This window comes from Taudactylus pleione, unplaced genomic scaffold, assembly GCF_031769625.1.
Source record: "Taudactylus pleione unplaced genomic scaffold, aTauple2 ptg000479l, whole genome shotgun sequence".
Classification (NCBI taxonomy): Eukaryota; Metazoa; Chordata; class Amphibia; order Anura; family Myobatrachidae; genus Taudactylus; species Taudactylus pleione.
The window spans coordinates 2,819,904-2,840,755 of NW_028284881.1; the positions used below are offsets into that span (position 1 = coordinate 2,819,904).

The 20,852-nt window shown below is 45.3% G+C and overlaps 1 protein-coding gene and 1 pseudogene across 3 annotated transcripts in view; one reads left to right on the forward strand and one right to left on the reverse strand.

Moving 5' to 3' along the window:
* Positions 1-1,258: 1,258 nt before the first annotated feature.
* LOC148502909 (ankyrin and armadillo repeat-containing protein-like) lies at positions 1,259-3,999 on the reverse strand (annotated as a pseudogene).
* Positions 4,000-9,093: 5,094 nt separating this feature from the next.
* The window catches only part of LRRC43 (leucine rich repeat containing 43), a 53,640-nt gene continuing 41,881 nt past the window's right edge, over positions 9,094-20,852 (forward strand). For 2 of the 3 annotated variants that reach the window (XM_088449072.1, XM_088449073.1), the window contains exons 1-2: positions 9,111-9,218; positions 9,425-9,673. In XM_088449072.1, the coding sequence (XP_088305198.1) occupies positions 9,132-9,218; positions 9,425-9,673 (336 nt within the window). In that variant the 5' untranslated portion in view covers positions 9,111-9,131. Of the gene's footprint in view, positions 9,219-9,424; positions 9,674-20,852 lie in introns of all 3 variants that reach the window. The other variant, XM_088449074.1, reaches the window with a different exon arrangement.

A 20,852-nucleotide genomic window follows, 5' to 3' on the forward strand; every position in this document is an offset into this window, starting at 1 on the left:
TGCCATACAATAGTTCCTCAGCACCCCTGTGGAAAGTTTGTGTTGAGAATTAACAGATTCATATTACCCCTGCTAAATTGCATTCTGCAGTGAGCCAGCCTGTCTGTATTTATGGAAGAAAGCACACTACATTCAGTTACGGGAGCAGCTCAAAATGACAGTAGGGGTGCATCAGACCCCACACCTTTATAGACCGTATTCAATCTATCCTAAGCTAATAAGTTTTCTACACCGTACTGAAATATACAACTTCGGGTCCTATTCTTCAAAGAAAGTGCACCATCGTTGGCCAGGCAGGACTACTAGGCTTAGCCTGAGGTTAGTGTATATTACAGTGACAAAGTATATTTGTGCCTCTGTATTGAAGTGTAGAGTTCTAAGAAACCGCCAAAAGCATAATCCTTGTGGTTAAATCTAGAGTTTTAAACATGTAGGATTATATTATTGGTGTTAACACTGGTAGTTGTTAAAATTAGTTTAAAGGAACCATGTATATGATAGCATGTCACTAAGGTGCCTATTCATCATCACTTCATTTTTACAAAAGCAGGTGAAAATGAAAATTTTCACCTGCAATTGTAAAAATTAAGTTTCATCAAGAAGATAAATCACAGATATCTCCTACTTACCTTCCTCTTACGGAATGGCCCGCTGTCCCCATACACTAGTACGAGGATAGAATTAATCAAGCTCCGAAAATACAATATTTTCAGAGCTTGACTGCGGGAGTTTTCGCCATTTTCAGATGGCGAATGCTCCTGCTTGTGGATCGCAACCTACTCCTTCCCTATGGGAAGGAGATCCGTTTTGTGAAGAGGGATCCTTTCGGATCCCTCCACCCCTGTCCGGCTCCTTCCGCAGGACGTCGGGCCTCTTTTGCGCATCCGTGACTTGTCCGAAAGGAGCAGTGAAGCGGCTTGTGTGGACTCACTGTGTCAGAGCAATGATGATGATTTGCTTCGGATTCCGCGTCGAGATAGAATGTTAATTATCGGAGTCCGGATGGACCTCGATAATTATCATGAATAGGCCCCTCAATGTAACTGTTTTCCTAAAATATATATTTACCTGTTAAAGTTACATTTTCCCTTGTATTATGGTCACATTAATTATAGCAGCTAATTAAGTAGAAAATTGAAACAACAACTGCTAATGTTAGACTATGACAGTTATGTTCTAATTGTTGTAATAATCTGCTGTGACGTGGGAAGAAGGAGGAACAGGAACAACTTAATGGTGAGAAATCCCATATGCTACAGATTCCGAAACTACCCTAGGGTGTTACTTTTTTATTTTTTCCCTGTCACATCATATTTATTATTTATATATAGTGATGCAGTTATCAGGCAAATATATCCAGACCAAAGGAGCTTGCAATCTAATTTTGCTAGCTAGCAGAAAGGAAGAAACCAGCTGTCCACACTGGAGGGCGCCACAAGATAAATGAGCTCGCTTTCATCACAGAAGGACCGGAATGTGTTATCTATTGCCAGCTGGTATGTTTTCTGATTTGCGCTACAGGCTGCAGATGATCAGTGGTGTTATATCATTATAGAAGCAGCCAGGACATTGTTAAAGTGATGATCAGTGATTTTTTCTTTGCGACTTTCCTCTGATGATAACAAGTATTCAGATGGAAGAGTGACAAAATGGTGTCCTGCAGAATTCTTGAATTTAGGTCTGTTCTGTGTGTGACAAGCAGCAGATGACATTAATATTGTTGTACGCTGATTGGAGGCAGGGTCTGCTCTCTCATATGCTTTCATCGCTCGAGGAAACTCCCAGACAATCTCCTTCTTCTTATTGTAATAAAATAAAACCTTCATTAGGTCGGGATCTTTTCTGCATCTCTGTTGCAGCTGCATCTCTGCCAGGTGATTGAAGCTTAAGTAAGATAATACAATAGCGGCCGATCGTTTCACCTGGTCTGATGGGCTGGAAAGGAGCAGGCACAACAAGGACACCATAGCAGCAGTGTCCTGTCCAGGCATGGGGGTTAATCTGGTTACACAATCCGCGGCCAGTGCCTGTGTGTCGTTAGACTGCACGGTTTCCAGCAAACCAATCAGAGTTTGAATACCAATAGTGCAGGTGTAGGATGGATCCTTATCTGAAATTCTATGCGCCAACACCACCAGCTGAAATGCCGCAAGAACCCCGTGTTTCTGATTGGCGGATTGTAGGAATGGGCCAAAGTCATCCCATGTCACTCCTCCACGCTGGGCAATTTCCTTTTGCTGGCTTGTTCTGTTGAAGGCAAAGGTGGCCAGGGCGGATCCTGCGATCAGACGAACTTCTTCATTGGACGAACGCAGCAAGAGGAGGATGTGCATGTAACTGAATTCTGAGTTTCTGCCAATCAGGTCCAGGTTTCCACTATGTCCTAGAACAGATGCTGCGATGGCCAGCACCGCCTCTACTTGTATGCGCTCAGACTGAGTGTCTCTCAGTCATTAAAGCTACCAGGAACTTCAGACCGTGAGAATTAGCCATGGCGCTCTGGTTTTTGGCATGTGGCATAAAACCAACTCCCAGGCAGATATGCTAAAGAGTTAAGATTGCCCCCGGCACACATCCTCCCGGATCTCTCAGGAGGCGTAAAAGATGAAGGGCTAGATTAGCAGACATCACAGCATTCCTCAGGTTAAGGGTCCTTGCACTAGAACGGTCAGACCTCAGTCTCCAATCAGATTTAGGGCCTGATCTATCACTGATTGCAACTGCAGCAGCGTATGCAGATCGGATGATGGAGCGTACTGTCCATGCGTATGTATCATAGTGCGCGTGTGTGAGTTAGCATTGTGATTGCCCTGCGATCGCTCACGCAGAAAGAAAGCCATCGCAGAGTGAGTGACGGGTGGTCAGCATTTGGGGGTGATGATGTGGGAGTGGTCAGAGAAATGCAGGCGTGCCTGTCCGTATGAAATCCGGTACTTGGGTGTGCATAAATTAGCCACTGCGACGGCATACGCAGCTTGAGTACTCACTGTGTGCAACGAGGTTAGCAATTTCTGAGTAAGGTCAGACCTGCTGCAATTCTGCGTTAGGCACCGATGATAAGACGGGGAGGAGAGGAACTCAACCAGCAAAGTTATACCTATTCTGGCTGCCACCATTCTCTGGGTCTCTGTATCTGATCCAGACAGAACTCGCACTGATGTGCCAATGGCTTCCTGTGTGAGCTGCAATTTGCTTCTCTTGAGCAGGTGTATGAGAGGAGAGCAGCTTTTCACTCAATAATCCTCTTCTGTGTGTGAGAATTTCCTTCTACAAGTTGTACATGTTCATGAGTGGGGGTCAGCAGGGACACAGAGAAAGAAGGAGAGTGGGCACCGATTACCCAGACCAATGCTGTTGGTGAGGGAAGCACTCTCCTGAACGAGACCACGCAGATTTACAGAGCTGCATAGGACACGGCTGACACTGTCCTTCCAGAGGACGCTTTCAGCTGGCAGAGTCCAGTCCTCTCTGAGCAGTAGTAGACAGAGCAGCAGTGTGGACGTCTCCCGTGTCAGTGTAACGGTAGTGCGACCTCAGTAACTCCGTAACTGTAACTGCGTAACTTGCCGTGTATACACTAATTCTACCATTAGGTGGTTGCACTAAAAAGATGATCGGGATGATTTCCTGCAGTTCACCTTCAACACTCTGTATTTATTTCAGGCACATAGAGCTTTTAAATATATTTAAGACTATTCTAAAAATATATTTTTAAGTTAAAAAAGTTATTACAATGCGATCATCCCAAATAATAAAGCTACAGCCATCTTCCCAGTAGAAATACATAGAAAACAGTCATGGGGACACTCTGAGCAGCTGTACAGGCTACAGGGGGCCTGCTTGGAGTGTCCAAAGAACTCTCTGGGTGGCACTGCCGCAGCGATCCTGGCTGCAAGGTGCCATTCCAGGCTGTGGGCAATGATGGTGCCGCCCCCAGAGCCCTGTGAGATGGTACCGCTCACACACCCCTACTTACAACTCTGGTACAGCTAGGTACATCCCTCTGCTTAAAATACCACCCGCCCACATAAATAATAAAGATACAGCCATCTTCCCACTAGAAACACATAGAAAACAGTCCCAGACAGCAGCAGTTGCAACTCTAGGACTGCAGTGCAGACCAACACTACCAGATGCAGTGGCGTATCTATAATGGGTGCAGTGTGTGCGGGGCAGGGGGAGCCCCGCACGCCCTGCACCCATATTATTTTCAACTCTCCTGTCCGTGGTCCCGCGTCGGGTCCCAGCGCTGCTCAGTACACAGGAAAATGTCCACCGCAATAATTTTTTCGGGGTTTTGCGTATGCGCAGTAGACACCAGGCACACTAGTGCCCGGAGTCTACTAATGTTCCGGTGGCTGGCCAGCCGTGTCACTCAGCTGCCGGCCACCGAGGAGAGAGGAGGGGGCCCCGCACGGGGAGTGCACACGGGCCCCCTCCTCTCTTAAGACGCACCTGACCAGATGAGTGCCGGATAACACTAACTATACCGCAAACACTGCTCAATATTGTCAGAAGCCGATGGGATCGGTAAGGTCATCAGAGATCAGACGCTGGACAGAGCAATCAGCGGCCTCCCTTGTGTTTCTGCCCGTCCACCAGACTCCTGTGTCAACTTGCTCCCATTGGCTAGATACAGGCATTTTCCCAGTTGAAAGTAACAAATAGAAAACATTCCCAGGTGTACATATCTGTGCTTATAATGCTATCTTCCCATGTAAATTTATATAATTTTTTGTGAAATTCATAATACAGATGATATAACTAGAGTGTAATATAACACCATAAGCAATGTTACATGTACACGTTAGATATACTCTCATATTAAATATTTATGTGATAATGCAATGGTGATACAGATGTTATAAGTCACTTAGGGGTCTTACTTACAGAGAGCCTGATTCAGATTTGGTAAGATAAAGCAAGTAACTGTGCACCTAGGCAAACCGAGGGCCTGAATCAGCAAGGATCACAATTGCAAAGCTGCACGCAGGCTATAGATACGTTGTATGCACGCAGGTAGCTTTGCAATTGCGATCCTTGTATTATGCAAATGCAGCAGAAAGTGTATGACACACCCTGCTGTATTTGCGATCCCAGCACTGCGACAGAGGTCGCAGGCTGGGATCATCATCGCAATTATCGGTGGTCGATGGTCGCGATGTCTCTGGCAGAGGCATTCAAGGGCCTGCGTGCGACTACGCAGGACCCATTCTGCACACTTGTAGAACGTGTCCTGCTCATGCGCAAATTCCCGATAAATGAGAATCTGCAATCAGCAGTGCACTTACGTGCACAGCTGAATCAAGCCCCATGTTGCAATGCACGGGGTGCAAATACATACTTTTTTTTTTTTTTTTTTTTTTTACATGTAGCCAGTGCCGGATTAAACCCTATGAAGGCAGTTGAAATCTCGGGGCCCCCCACGCAAATGATCTCCTAATACATTTTTCATTTTACCAACCAACAATTTTAATAAACCTTACATAGGTTGCACCAATTTTTTTTTTACAAACTGACAGCTGACAGAAGATGAGCTTTTAAGAGACAAACTGTAGTGTGAATCTGATGCCTATGGTTTATGGTTTATTAAGTTGTTAAGTTAATGGGTACATTACATTAATACAGTATTTTCTCTATAGAATATAAAGTTTTATTTCTTTGCGTTGATTAATATTTTTCTATCTTTTGGAAGCAATTTAATAAAGCTTGGTTGTAATTTTCTATCAAGTTCAAATCAATATTATTTTGATCTGCACCCTAAGACGCGCGGGGCCCATAGGGCGGTGCCTACTCTGCCTATTTGGTAATCTGGCACTGCATGAATCTGCTGGACAGCTTTATTTTTACACTGCAATTTATATTTGAGCTAGGACACACCCTTCTAAATCGAAATCTCTGCACATGCAGGGGCGTCGGAACGATTTTGTTGGGGAGCTCCCTGCAACCCCCTCCCCTACTCTCCTTCTTCCTTCCCTCCCTCTTACCTTGGCTCAAAGGGACTGTGCAGCAGCGGCCACACAGAGGAGGAGGTGTAATGTGCAGGGTCTTAACTTAAAGACCGAACATCACAACTTCTCCTCCATACGGTGCAGGGACCGTACAGCCTATTGCTATAAAGCACAGATCCTGACTGTCCGCAGCTGCTGCGCTTTTCACATTTTTTGTGGGGAGAGCTGCCCCCCCAATCCCCGTTCTGATGCCCATGTGCACATTTTAAATCTGCCCCCCCTGCAGTGCAGCATGACTTTACCAAGCTGCACAGTTACTTGCTCTTTCTTATGGCTCACATACACTAGCGATGGATTGTCGCGTTCCTGCAATCAGGAGATGCCAGGTTGCAGTATCGGTGATATCCAACATGTCGGAATTCACTGATTTGCCAATCACGATCAAAATGTGATTGTGATTCGCAAATCGGTGAAATTTAACATGGAGAATTTCACCGACCCTCCGACGGATCGTGGAACACTGATGGCTTTCGGTGACCGGCGGATCAGTGTTTCCCATCCGATCGCAGGATCTGCGCAACCTGTCGGTAGGTGTATGAGGGCCTTTACTCTATTCCCAAATCTGAATCAGGCCCTCAGTTTTTATTTGTTTCTGTAGACACATAAGTTGCCCCCAATAACAAATTAATTAAAGTATTGTGCCCTCATATATTTATTATTTTGGCCCCTTATTTGTTGGGTGACACCTTAATAATATTGACTCTGTCTCCTTGTTAGGTAGTGGTCAGACAGATCACTCAAACTGCATCAGGGGCTGGCTGGCAACTTTTAGCCTGGGGGGGCAAATGCATGCAGGCGGCCCTGGCAGAGGAGTAGCGTGTAGCAAGGGTGTCCGAAGACTATGCGTGCTATGGCGCCCCCCCCCTCAAGTGTTCCAGGGAGGAGGCGGGTCCATATTGGATTAATGTAAGGTAAAAATAAAGATAAGGGCAGCCCCCTGTCGTAGTGCCCATATGCAGTGCCCCCGTGTGCCACAGGAGAGAACACCCTTATGCAGGCCTCCAGTAGTGCCCCCAGTAGTAGTCCCCCCCTTGTAGTGCCCCCAGTAGTAGTAGTCCCCCCCTTTGTAGTGCCCACAGTAGTAGTAGTCCCCCCCTTTGCAGTGCCCCCAGTAGTAGTAGTCCCCCCCTTTGTAGTGCCCCCATTAGTAGTAGTCCCCCCTTGTAGTGCCCCCAGTAGTAGTAGTCCCCCCCCCTGTAGTGTCCCCAGTAGTAGTAGTCCCCCCCCTCGTAGTGTCCCCAGTAGTAGTAGTCCCCAGTAGTAGTCCCCCACCCCCCTTGTAGTGCCCCCAGTAGTAGTAGTCCCCTCCCCCTTGTAGTGCCCCCAGTAGTAGTAGTCCCCCACCCCCCTTGTAGTGCCCCCAGTAGTAGTAGTAGTCCCCTTATAGTGCCCCCAGTAGTAGTAGTCCCCTCCCCCTTGTAGTGCCCCCAGTAGTAGTCCCCACTTGTAGTGCCCCCAGTAGTAGTAGTCCCCCCCTTGTAGTGCCCCCAGTAGTTGTAGTCCTCCACCCCCCTTGTAATGCCCCCAGTAGGAGTAGTCCCCCCTTTGTTGTGCCCCCAGTAGTAGTAGTAGTCCCCTTATAGTACCCCCAGTAGTAGTAGTCCCCAGTAGTAGTCCCCTCACCCTTGTAGTGCCCCCAGTAGTAGTAGTCCCCCCCTTGTAGTGTCCCCAGTAGTAGTAGTCCCCCACCCCCCTTGTAGTGCCCCCAGTAGTAGTAGTCTCCAGTAGTAGTAGTCCCCTCCCCCTTGTAGTGCCCCCAGTAGTAGTCCCACTTGTAGTGCCCCTAGTAGTAGTAGTCCCCCCTTGTAGTGCCCCCAGTAGTTGTAGTTCTCCACCCCCCTTGTAATGCCCCCAGTAGTGCCAGACCCCCCCCCCCAGTAGACACACATAATATAAAAAACATAATAAAAAAAAACACTTACCTGAATCCCCGCCGCCGCCATCTGCTCTTCCGTCTGTCCTCCCGGGCCGGGCCGCTCTGCATTATGGAAGAGACGTCATATGACATCATGACGTCTCTCCCATTGCCCACTGCGGGAGCCGGAAGGTGGAGCGGCTCCCGCAGTGGGCGCAGCAGCAGCAGCTGCTGCTTACAACACACAGCTGCCGGAGCCGGCAGCTGTGTGTTTGTCAGTGTAGCGCTGACCGAACTCCGTCCGGTCAGCGCTACACACGCGGTGCAGTCTGTGTCACAGTGACACAGACTGCACCGGCCCGCGTCACGCTGCGGCCCAGGGGGCACATGGCACCCTGCCCCCCGGCCCAGCCCGCTGAACTGAACTGCATGTACAATAGATTGCACAATCTCGCCGTCCCCAGCCCTTAATTTTTCTGGTGTTTTTTCCCTCAGTTTGTCAAAAAAGGAGGCGTGTCACCGCCATTGGGGGTGTGGAGAAACCAGGATCTCTCTGACAGCTGACGGAGATTTCTTGGCCTCTTTTAAAGATCTGTGAAAGTCGGCTTGCCTGACCCCATGATCACTCAGCTGGACGATGGGATCGCAGATGATTCGATGCTGCGTCCTTGGATGCAGCTCGGATCAGTAATGCATGCAGGTGTAACGCCTCCTGCATGCATTAACATATTACAGCTATAGCCTATCGTAGCTGTTAACATGTTAGCAGTAGAGTTCCTGCATCCTCTGCTGAATCACTCCCTGTATTCAGAACATGACAAAATAAACGGAACACAATTTGCGGTGACTGGTAAGCTGTGGTTGAAACTTGCAATTTTCGTCTGATTTGACTTGTAATGTAACTTTGTTTGCTTTTAATCATTTTATTTTAAGCAAATGGCTGTTTGATAAATCCCCCTGCCCTCCCACGTCTACTAAATAGCAATCAGCCAAAGTGATTGTACAGAATGAAACAAAAAAATCATGTGTGGTTAGCTCCAGTGTCACTGCCATATGCAGATGTTAATGGACACTATTGGCATAATTCATACTTGATTCTGAACAAGCCTTCGCAGAGAAGCCAGACTGTGTAGCGAGAATATACAAACTGACCGAACGCCAGGGCATTGTAAGGTTGCTGAGCAACACAAGTCGGTTTCCAGGAAATAGGACGTAGATAGATTCCAGGCCAGCATGAGGGACTCCGTTGCTGGGCTGGTAGCAACATGGCAGACATCACTGTTTCTGAAGTACTGATACAACAGCTGGACGCCTTGTGCCTGAAGTCCTTTCCCTGTGGCAGTGGCTACTGGGTAACTCATCCTCTCCTTATGAAAGTTTACCTCTTGCAGAAGCAGCGTGTATGTGTTAATGGCGTAATATTGCTGATGTGGTTCTGAACTAATGTACAATAGGGACAGTTCAGTACCACATCAGCAATATTTATATATATGACGTATATTTCATGTAATTGTACAATTTTATCCTTGACGTGCGAATATATTGTGATTTTCACCAGAACAAGCCTCCCCCTGTAGCCAGAACAGCTGTGCCCACAGACACTTACAGGGAAACCAATGATCCAAATGAGGAGAGCCCGGGCACCTTGGTCGATCTCCTGACTCAGCGCTGCTCACCGTGGGAACTGGAGGATAACTGCAGTCCTGAGACTCAGCACATAAGGGAACTGGCAGCCAAATCCCCTGAGATGATTACTGAGCAGTTTATCTATTCCTACTTCAGATCTCTCCGGGTGGTAGATCAGGAGGTGGGTAGAAATGAGTAAAACGAGTAACGGTGATTATTATATTCCTCTTCCCTACTTGACTAGTGGTTGCACAGATATTGGAGAACTATGTTGAGCTTGGCTATTTATTATCTGAAATTAATGGGGAGTTACTGGTATTGAAAAATGGTGACAGGATTGAAAGGTCGACAGTGACAAAAGGTCGACACCAAATAGTCGACATGTGTTTGTTTGTTTTTTAGTATAAGTTAGACACTTACCGGAGGTTAGGCATACCTGTACTTGCCAACTCTTAAGGTGCATACACACTAGACGATATGCTCCCTGAGCGATATCGTCTAGTGTGTCCCCGGCAGGCTGTGCTCAATGTCGTTTATGACATTGAGCACAGCCGCTGAACGATATCATTAACGATATCGTTCAGCGCCGGGCTCTCTCCCCCATTCCCTGACATGCAGCAACCTGACGAGATCGTCAGGTTGGCCTGCATGTCAGCCCGATGAACGATGATGACGAACGACTTGCGGGAACGCGCGTCGTCGTCATCGTTCATCTTTTTGGGCTTAAAAATGGACGATAAAGTGGACGACTGAACGATAACGATATCGTTATCGTTCAGTCGTCCACTTTAATCGCCCAGTGTGTACGCACCATTACTGTTGTCAGGGAGACTCCCTGAAATAGTAGCAATCTCCCTGACTCCCTGAAGAGTCCAACAATCTCCCTGATGCATCTTACTCCATTATGAAGCATTTATATAAAAAAGAAAAAAGAAAAACAGAGATATGTACATTCAAATTGGATCATTAGTATAATTTCCCTGCATTGGTAATAAGGCACAATGATCTCTATGGCTACATGCATTTTCTGAAAAGTATCAGTGTGGTTTTATCAACAAGTAGATCTTATTAACTGCTTTCGGACTCATTTACATTTGAATGTAAGTCAATTTTATGACATGCCTCTCAGATGTAGCAGTACAGTCCACTTTACCATCGCGCTCATTGGTTTTGCTTTCACAATCTCCCTGAAATGTGTTTTCAAAAGTAGGCAAGTATGGGGTTAGGATTAGGCACTAGGAGGGGACAGTTATGGTTAGGCATTTACCCCTATGGCTAGGGATAGGCACCAAGGGGAGGTGATTAGGGTTAGAAAACAAAACAAAACACGTGTCGACCCTATCGACCGTTTGTACTTCTTGACCTACATCCATGTCGACCTCTTGTCCATGCCAACATATTGTTGGTTGACCATTTGGAGTCGACCTATACAATGTCAACCTTTTTAGTGTCGATTTATAGACCCACACCCAGTGACAGAGCAGGAAAGACAGCTTGCATTAATGGCAACTATTCTGATCTCCAGAGAGACTGCCTAGGAAATGGTTTTGCAAAGCAAAATATTGAAGTATATGGATATCATCTTGCAGAAGAATTTAGTATATACAATAAAAAGAAATTAACAGCTTCTTCATTACTATGGCATAAGAATCACATGGCCTGGGAAAAGCTTTATATTGTCTTTACACAGTGGTGCCTATTTATTAGTATTGGGCAAAAAGAAAGATTTTCTATTGTTGCATATTGTAGCAATAGAAAATATTTATCAGGCCAGCTTGACATAAAAACTTGCTGGCTGGCTGTGGCAAGAAGACATATGCTGCTTCAACAGCCTGTCCAGCCATTTCTGTATGCGATTGCAGGCATGTCACAGATTAGCATTACATTCTAGTTGCAGATTCATTAAAGAGTAAAAAGGATGATATGTCGATAGTGACTGGAGGATAGCTGTTAATAGATAGACACCAGTATACAGTATGTTAATCTAATTTTGATATGTATTTTGATTTTAGGGGTTGGTGAATAGTATTAGTTGAAGCCTGCACCCATGCCGTAGATACAGCCTTTATTATTGTGCAGTAATGAGAGAAAATGTGTGAAGCTTTGGAATTATCTCCCTTCCTGCACTTATTTGATGACATTGTAATTTGAATGTACTTGCTGATGGGTGCCAGCTATGCACCCATTGTATGTTCACTGTGTGCAAGAAGCAGGCAGCGTTTATGGTCAATAAGCTTCACTAACGTGTAAGTGTGTACTCTCTGACAATGATCATTGATCTCTGTTTTGATAGCCAATTATTCTGCAGTTGAGGATGACTGTACTGTGGTTACATAGCAATTAGCCTCAGTCCTAATAACTTATCTCATAACAACAAAAATTCTTCACTATGGACCTGATTCAGAGTAATACGTAAACCCGATGGTTTAAGCTCAACTGTAATGTTTAATGATCTGCGCATGCACAGGATCTGTATTGTGTATGTGCCAATCACTGACTGAGATGGAGGTCTTCGTCTCCTCTAAGCCACAGCATGGTTGACATTCTGCGGCCGTTTAAGGGACGGGGAAGGGGCGGTGATTGCCAGCACTCTTAAAAATAGAGACGTGTTGGTCCCGTTTTCATGGCGTGACAAGGTCAGGGTCTGCGTCTTCCGACACAGATTTCTCAATCCTGGCAGAGTGAAAACACCAGCCATAACCTGAGGGTTACTCAGATGGCCAATGTTTTCGCAGATGATCCTATGCTTCCGCCCTCAGATGCAGCATCGAATCACAGAAGCCGGCAGGAGGCGTCTATTTACACAAGATACCGCCTGCACAGTGGCGTCATGAGGGGGGTGCGGGCCGCACCCGGGCGTCATCCTCGGAGGGGGTGACACCCAAATGCCGGCTCCTTTGCAGTGACAGGAGCCTGGTGCTGCAGTGTAACATTCTCCTGCAGCACCCGGTTCCTGTCATAGAAGAGGAGACGACAGTGCTGACAGCCCAGTCTCCGGGGGCAGCCCAGCATCTCCGGCAATGTAATTGGGATCCCCTGTGAGACCACTCCCTCAGGCGCCAGGGATAGCCGGAGTTAGGGGCTGCCACTGATGGTTACCATCGATGGGTCCATCGGTGATTACCATTGATGGCACACAAACCATCTATGGTGAACCATCGATGGTTTGCATCCCCTCAATGGTCATCTCTGCTGCGGGCACGCTGAGCTATGGGCCAATGAAAATGGGGGCGGGGCTAAGCTCATTCCTGCCACTAAAAGAAAAAAATCTCCTGCTCATCTATCGATGGCAAAGAACCATTGGTTCAGTTCTCTGCCATTGATAGCAAAAGTAGTTGACATCAACCAGCAACTATCAAATGTTTTTGAAACGTCGATGGCCATCCCTAGGCAGAGTGCGTACCAGGTGTCACCAGACCCGCTGACACTTCTGCTCCTGCAGCATTTCCATAGTTACACACAGCAGCTGCATCCAAAGACACTGCTGCTGTGTATAATGCGTACAACTCTGAAATAGCCCCTGTGTCATATATTTATTGCTCAAACTGAATTTGTTGGGAAATTATTTAATCTTAGATTATATAGCTATTAGCATTTTCTTTAGCAACAATGGTTTCAATCATATTTCCTGTGCCTGTTGATTAGTCCTTCACAACAATTTGGAGATATTTTGGCCCTTTCCTAGTTACAGAATTGTTCCAGTTGTTGTATAAACTGGCCCCTCAGGTCAAGGCACAATGTTTCAGGAAACTTTCATACTAATTCTATAATGTACCAGTTCTAGAAAAAAACAGCATGGCAGTGGCCTGATGGAGGTCAGTCTTTATCATAGCCCTTTCTAGTCTGAAGCTGGGTACATACTATATGATATATTGGCCGATCTTGTGCACCGCGATGTATCGCAATGACCATCGTATAGTGTGTTCCCCCGTATCCACCCAATTCATAGTTTGATCATTTGGGTGGTCGTATCTTCCCATCTGATGTGCTGCACATGAGATGGGGCCATGACACGTACGACGCAGTGTTGTTACAGTAAGCATGTAATGATATATTGCGTCGTCACATGGTGGGATCGTACAGTGTGTTCTTCAATGCAATATATTATTACATTACATCGCTGGGTCAGCACATCATATAGGTGTGTAGTCACCTTTCTAAGCACTGACGACAATCTAATTGTGTAAATAAAAATGCCAAAGACAGCAATGGTATTTATAAAACCACTTTGCAGATTGGTTTAAAATAATGGGGCTTAGTATAGTACCCATGAAGCAGGGTAAGACAGCAAACAATTTTCCAAATTCCTCATGTCATCATAATAATACATACGGATTAGTAACGTCCGTGTTCCACTGTGGCACTCATACGCAGCGATAAGATGGTCTACATGCAGTAGACCAAAAGGCAGCCATCTTGGTAATGTAGAATGCTTAATATAAGGAGGAATTATGGAGGCCGCACACTAGCGCACTCCATATTTTAACACCTCCCCTCTCCTCACTGCAAGCTTCTCCATGTTACACAAACATTTTTTTATACATTTGTTGCAAACATCTGTAAAAAATGGGTTAGGCAAGCAAAAACATATAAACATTTCAAGTAATTCTAGTCCACATTTCTGAAGAAACATGAGCAATGACTATGACGTAAACCCCTTGTTAAGCACATCAGCAGGATTCATCTCACTCATTGTCGGACTGGGAAAAGAAGGGCCCACCGGAGGAATGCAGTTTTAGGGGCCCATGCTTAAGGGGAGTGGTCTTCCACCAGTGGGGGTGAGGCCAGCCACCACAGATTAATGTCTCACCATTAGACAAATCTTGGTATAGTTTCTATTGAAGGGAACCAAGACCCCAGTGGCCCTGCTCCACCTCGTGACTGACCATCTAGTAGTAGCTTCAATCTATAATGTGAGGTCTGAAACCTGACACCTAGAGGAAAGGGGGTGGGCCCACTGGGGATTTCCCCTGTACCCCTGTGGACCAGTCCAACCCTGATCTCAATAGCTATGTGACCACAGCAACAGAGCCTTTATCCATGATCTCAATGTGCTTGGATCTTCTATGATGCTTAATGCTTAATTGCATCTCATGGTGTCTCTTTGTTTATAAGACTCATGCCATGATTCAGAGCCGCTCGCTCTGAATCTGGGCGTTTTTTTTTTTTTTAATTACTCCGGCCACTCGCAAAGCTGTGGGTGACCACCCACAGCTTGTGCGATCAGGCTGGAGACCATCGTGATTATCACGACCATTCGGCTTGCGACGAGACCCTGGCGAAGGGTCTAGCTGCCGCAAGCCCGAGTGTACTTCCTGCTCTAATAGAGCAGTAACCCCTCCCAACAAACGCCAGGCGTTCCTAAGGGAACGCCTGCGTTTGTCCGGCCACCCGCCCTACCCGCCCACAAAACAGGGTGAGCTATCAATCAACATCGACAGCTGCCCTGTCTTGTTGCGAGCCCCGCAGCGACTGAACTTCAGTCGCTCAGCGGGGCTCGTGCACGCTGCGCGTGTGCAGTGGGGAACCATCGAGCCGCTTGCGAGCGGCTCTGAATCAGGCCCTCAGTTCACTCAAAGGGGTATATTTACTAAAGTGCGGGTTTTTAGAAGTGGAGTTGTTGCCTATAGCAACCAATCAGATTCTAGCTGTTATCTTCTACAAGGTGTTAGATAAATGATAAGTAGAATCTTATACGTTGCTATGGGCAACAACTCCACTTCTAAAAATCTGCACTTTAGTCAGTGCGGGGTTTTAGAAGTGGAGTCTCTTTAAAGTGTAGAATTTCCTTGGCTATTTTGGATTTCCACTCACACCAGTCATTTCTTGACTTTGCCTGTTGGATATACTTGGGGCTCACAGAATGTAATATTTGCAAACTCCTCACAATATTTATTTGATGGTTTTCCACTATTTTATCTTGCTGAGGTTTTTTCTGTGGTTGGATGGCCACACTGGTAGCCTCTGGTTCCGGTATGTCTCTTGCTGCTGGCATATCCAATAATGCAAACTTGTTCTGCAGACCAATTCCACCTTTTCTGTAAGTGGTGTTGTCTCTTGAAATATAACCTCCTTTGGGGTATATTTACTAAAGTGCAGGTTTATAGAAGTGGAGATGTTGCCCATAGCAACAAATCAGATTCTAGGTATTATCTTTCAGAAGGTGCTAGATAATTAAGTAGAATCTGATTAGTTGCTATGGGCAACACCTCCACTTTCCACACGCTAGTACCGTAAATATACACCCTTGACGTGACAAGCTTTTTAGTCTTTGGATTCCAGAATCTATAACATTTTCCTTCTTGGCAATATCCAAGCATGATGCATTTCAGGTACTTTGGATCCAGCTTATGTCTTCTTTGTTTGGACATGTGTACATATGCTATACATCCAAAAACTCAGAGATGACTTGGGTGTATATCTACTAAAGGTCGATTTTTGATTGATTTTAATTTGATTTTGTGTTTCAGGGTCTAAAATCACACATTTATTAACAGATGATTTTTTTACATCTTTTTTTTTAATGATGTCAAAAATCATCTGTTAGTAAATGCGTTATTTAGATCCAGAAACACAAAATCAAATCAAAAATCGAACAAAATTTACCTTTAGTAAATATACCCCATGGATTTCTCCCGGACCACACCTCTATTGGTGTCTTATCTTTTTTGAACAATTTTTCAGATAGACTGCCATAAACACTGCTTCCACTGAAAAACAATTGTTTAGGCTGGCATCTGTCAACATAGATTGGGCTCTTTCTACTGAGGTACGATTTGCATGCTCACTTACACCAGTCTGTTGTGGCAATGCAATGGTTAGTTGATGTTCAATACCATGCGTCTTCAGGAAGATATCCACCTCTGTTGAGGTATTCTCCTCCATTGTCAGACCTCAAGACTTTTCGTTTGTGACCAGTTTGAGTTTTTACTAATTTCTTTTAGTCTGCAGTCTTGTTCATCACTTCAGTCTTTTCTTTGATTAAATAAAGGTGTGTCATTCTTATGAAATCATTGATGAATGTTATATAGTATCTGTATCTACTTACTGATGTAACCTAGTGCCTTAGCTGTGCTTGCTGATTTTGGAAAGGGAAAATGGCTTTGCTAGCCTATAATACAGCTTTCACATATGTGCTTTTCTGTATCAGTCACTGATATTCCTGTAACCATCAAGTATTTCCTGGACACTGTCATATTCAAGGGACATACTTTCTGTGCCAGAATTCCATAAACTGTGAACTAGAGGTCATCATCGCATCACACTGTTGTGTGTCAAGGACATATAATTGATGGCACTGGGTACCTGTTGCTATTAGACTCCCTCTTTTGTTCCGTACAATGCACTTTCCTTTTGCGAACTAGACTCTGTAGTCTTTTTGCTAAAGGATACCGATGGTTATAAGGTTTGACCCTATATTTGGTACATAAAGCACATCTTGAATTTCTGTGACTTTGGTACTAGTACCTATTTTGAATTTTCAAGTTGGTAGTGACTCTCCCAACTTCTGAAGCTGTAAGTACTTAATTTCCTATTTGAATTTTCTGGTCTTTTTAGTTGTAGTGTAATGCAGTATTATCAGCATTTAACTCAACTGGCACATGTTCTTGGAGCTGTTTCAGTTTGGTCCTAGTTAGCTTGGCTGTATTAGCTTCTAACATTACAATAAAATGCATTAAGGGGCCTATTCATCAACACTAAAATAACGTTTTTAAGGCCATTTTCCTTAATTAACGTTATTTTAGTATTCATGAAGAGACTTAACACAGGAGATATCACTGATATCTCCTGGTTAAGTCCCCCTGTGTTAATTTCCACACTTCCCATACATTAGTATGGGGTTATGGAAATTATGGTATTCATCAAATTCCGAAAATTAAGTATTTTTGGAATTTGATTGAGTTACTATTCGCCACTGAGAGGTGGCGAATAGCAGGTAACACTTACCTGTGTCAGCATGGACAGGTCCCACAGCGTCTCCCTCCAGCGCTCTGGTCCGTCCTCTGGCTCCGAAGGCTGGTCTGACAAGTGTTCTCCCAGCAGAACACAATAAAGTTTAGAAAAGAAAAAAAACTTTTTTTTTCTATTTTCTAAACTACTGTGGTCAGCTGGGAGAACACGTGTCAGACCAGCCACTGGAGGCGCTGCAGCGTGCAGGTAAGTGCAGGGACAGGGGGAGGAGAGCAGAGGGGGGAGTGGGGATTGGGGGGTACACAAAATTACCGCAGCTGTAGGCAGTGCTGCGAATGCGCTGGTTTTACGAATGTAACAGCGCATGCGCAGCACTCATTCCAGCTGCGATAAGTTAGTGTAGAGAGGGATAACTATCTATTTCCTGAAAAGCTGTCATCGCAAAAATGACAGCTTTTCGGAATAGATAGTTATGGAGAGAAGGAATGATGAATTCCTCTGGTAATTAGGTAGAACTCCATGCGAGTTCTAAACCTAATTACCTCCAGAGAAAGTTTAGGAATGATGAATAAGCACCTCAGTGCTGTAGCATTGCCATTGCAATTTCCTCATCATTGACTTGGACTCCTACAGACGTTAACTGCTGGGATATGGATATCATTTTGACTCATACTTGTGAATTCACTCAACTTGGTATTTATACAGTATATGCCTCAGATTAATTCTTCCCATCAGTCCCTCATCCTCATATGCTGCCTGCAGGGCTATCCACTTGTCTTTGGCTGAAATTTTATCATATAATAAAATAAACATGTTACTTAACACTGAAGTTTATTGTTCCCATGGCTCTCCACAATCTTTCACACTTTAATTGTATTTCCATTGTAAACTTGTAATTCTCTGAACCTTTCAGCTTCGTGAACCCCATCATGGATGCAGCTCATGAGTAAATGCTGTGCACTGAAAACAGTTATGCAGTCGCACTGATTTGGCTTCTCTTTAATAACACTCTGTACTGACATTCTGTGCCTCTGGCATTTAGGTTCCTGGCTCATAACCAGTTGATATGTGTGTGCTATTATACAGAGTATTATACATCAGCAGAATCCAGATACACTAGTAGTGTTCCCTCTAGCTCCGGCGGGAGGCAGGGCGCCGGAGCTAGAGAGGGCATGCCCGTGCGCGCGCCAAAGGCGCGCGCGACCGAGAAGGGGGCGTGTCTATAAGACGCGTCCCCTTTTCATCACTCTTGGGGGCGTGCCCGGCACTTACGGACACGCCGGGCAGCCCCCAAGCCCTGCAGACAGGGAGAATAGATGCCGGGCACATGCGCCCGGCGTCTATTCTCCGGCGGTGACCGGGTCACCGCATGTTTCTCCACCCGCGGGACACTGCGTCCCGCGGGTGAGAACGGCTCCCGCAGGCTGTTAGGGCAGGGCGCTTTTTGCCCTCCTCCTGGAGGGCAGGGTGCTTTTTGCCCTCCAGAAGGAGGGCAGGGCGCCGCGCCCCGCTAAAACAGCCTAGCGGGAACGCTACACTAGATAGCCCAAGTACTTAACCAGCTGTGAAGTTTAATGAAGTCAGGTAGAAGTTGCTTGTACATCTGTACTCACAGTTATACACTTTATACTATGGATGGAGCAGAGCTTGAGCAGGTAGCGGTGCAGGTATCTAATAGATATATGCAGGGTAATGCATGTCATCTGCAGCTGAGTCTCTGGTGCTAAATGGAACATAACCGCTCCTACACAATTACAAGATGGCTCTCAGCATGCGCAGAAGACCAAACGGCGGCCATCTTGGTAAAGGAGAATGCTTAATTTAAGGATTGATAATGCGATGTGTTCTAGATTTATTTGCAAACCTTACTTGTTATAAATGATAATGAAATAATTCACACAAATACAGATTCTAAAATAAATGACAATGCTTTTACTTAAAGACATCTTAATAATACATGTATTTTGCCAGTGCAGAGTTACAACAAAAACACTTATATTAGCAGCAGTAGGGAATACTTGTAAAATAAATTTGTGACACCCGTGCAGCATCAGTCAGCCAATTTCATGCATACGTTCGGCAACCCCCAGCCCCTCGTTATGTGCTCTCTCCTCCTTCCTCTGAGTGCTCCCTGACTGTACTTCCCCCCTGTCTCTGCTCAATACTTTATACTATAATCTGTGCATAACCTCAATTCATCCAAAATGGCAAATATTAATTTAATTAATATTCATTCGTGCTAGACCTTAATTGGTTATATGTCCTAATCATAATATTGACAATATAATATGTTATCTTAAATTTTTGTTCCCATGTATCCGGCAATTTAGAGAACATAAAGTGATGTATAGTAATCTCTAACGCGTTTCACTTTCCTTCCGTGAAGCTTTATCAAAGAGTGTAATAGAGTGTAATAAACTATTACACTCTAAATTGCTGGATATTGGTACCATTTTCATGGGAATTATGGCCCTCATTCAGAGCCGCTCGTAGGCGGCCGCTCGTTCGTTATGAGCGATGTTCGCTCATCTGCGCATGCGTACGGATTGTAATACGCATGCGCGAACCAGTCAGTGCGGCCGAAAATCGTTTGTAGCGAATGCCTGCTATTTTGAGTGACAGGAGGAGGGTATGTGGGTGGTAACAGGGGAAGGTGCTTGAAAATGGGGAGTGGAATTCAGAACGGTAGGCGTGCTTAAAGGTCAAAACGGGCGTTTTAAGGGTGTGAATAATTAATACAGCAGCGTCACTGACCACGTCACTTGGTTGTTTTATAGTCAGAACTGCTCGCAAGATAGCGGTAGGAAAAACCAACCACAAGAATAGCGAGCAGTTCATACGCTGTTCGATGTACTCGATTAATCTAATAAATAGCGGACATGACGTATGATGTGAGCGGCCAGGGGGCGTATTTTTCAAAATTACGACCGCAAGTTTTGTTCGCTCGTTCAGACATAGAGGCGTGAACAGACCGCAAAGAGCGAACGGTTCGTTTGAATAGCCACCCCTTTTTTCTGAACGAATGACCGCAAATAGCGTCCGGCTCTGAATCAGACCCTATGAGCGACATGGTATCCACACTTTGATTTAATTTGCAGAACTTGGTCTGATACGGAAGAAGGTAAAAAGAGAGAGGCGGTCACGGGCTGACTTCATTGCTAGCCTCAGTATTTCCCCTCCTTCAAGAGCACCTGTATACCCGTCTTTGATATTGGGGGACAATATTACGGCGGCCCCTGCAACAAATTACAGAGCGGAGAAGGCGCTTTGAAAAACACCTGGAGGTCATCAGTGGATGATCAGTGGAGGTCATCTCCTGGATACATGGAGATTACTTGCCGAGGCATCATGGAGCAGAGTAAGGGCTTGGATAAGACTTGGAGTTTAACACCTCAGCAGCACTTATTATTATTAATACACGGAGATTATCAAAGGTTTTATTCTCCCAA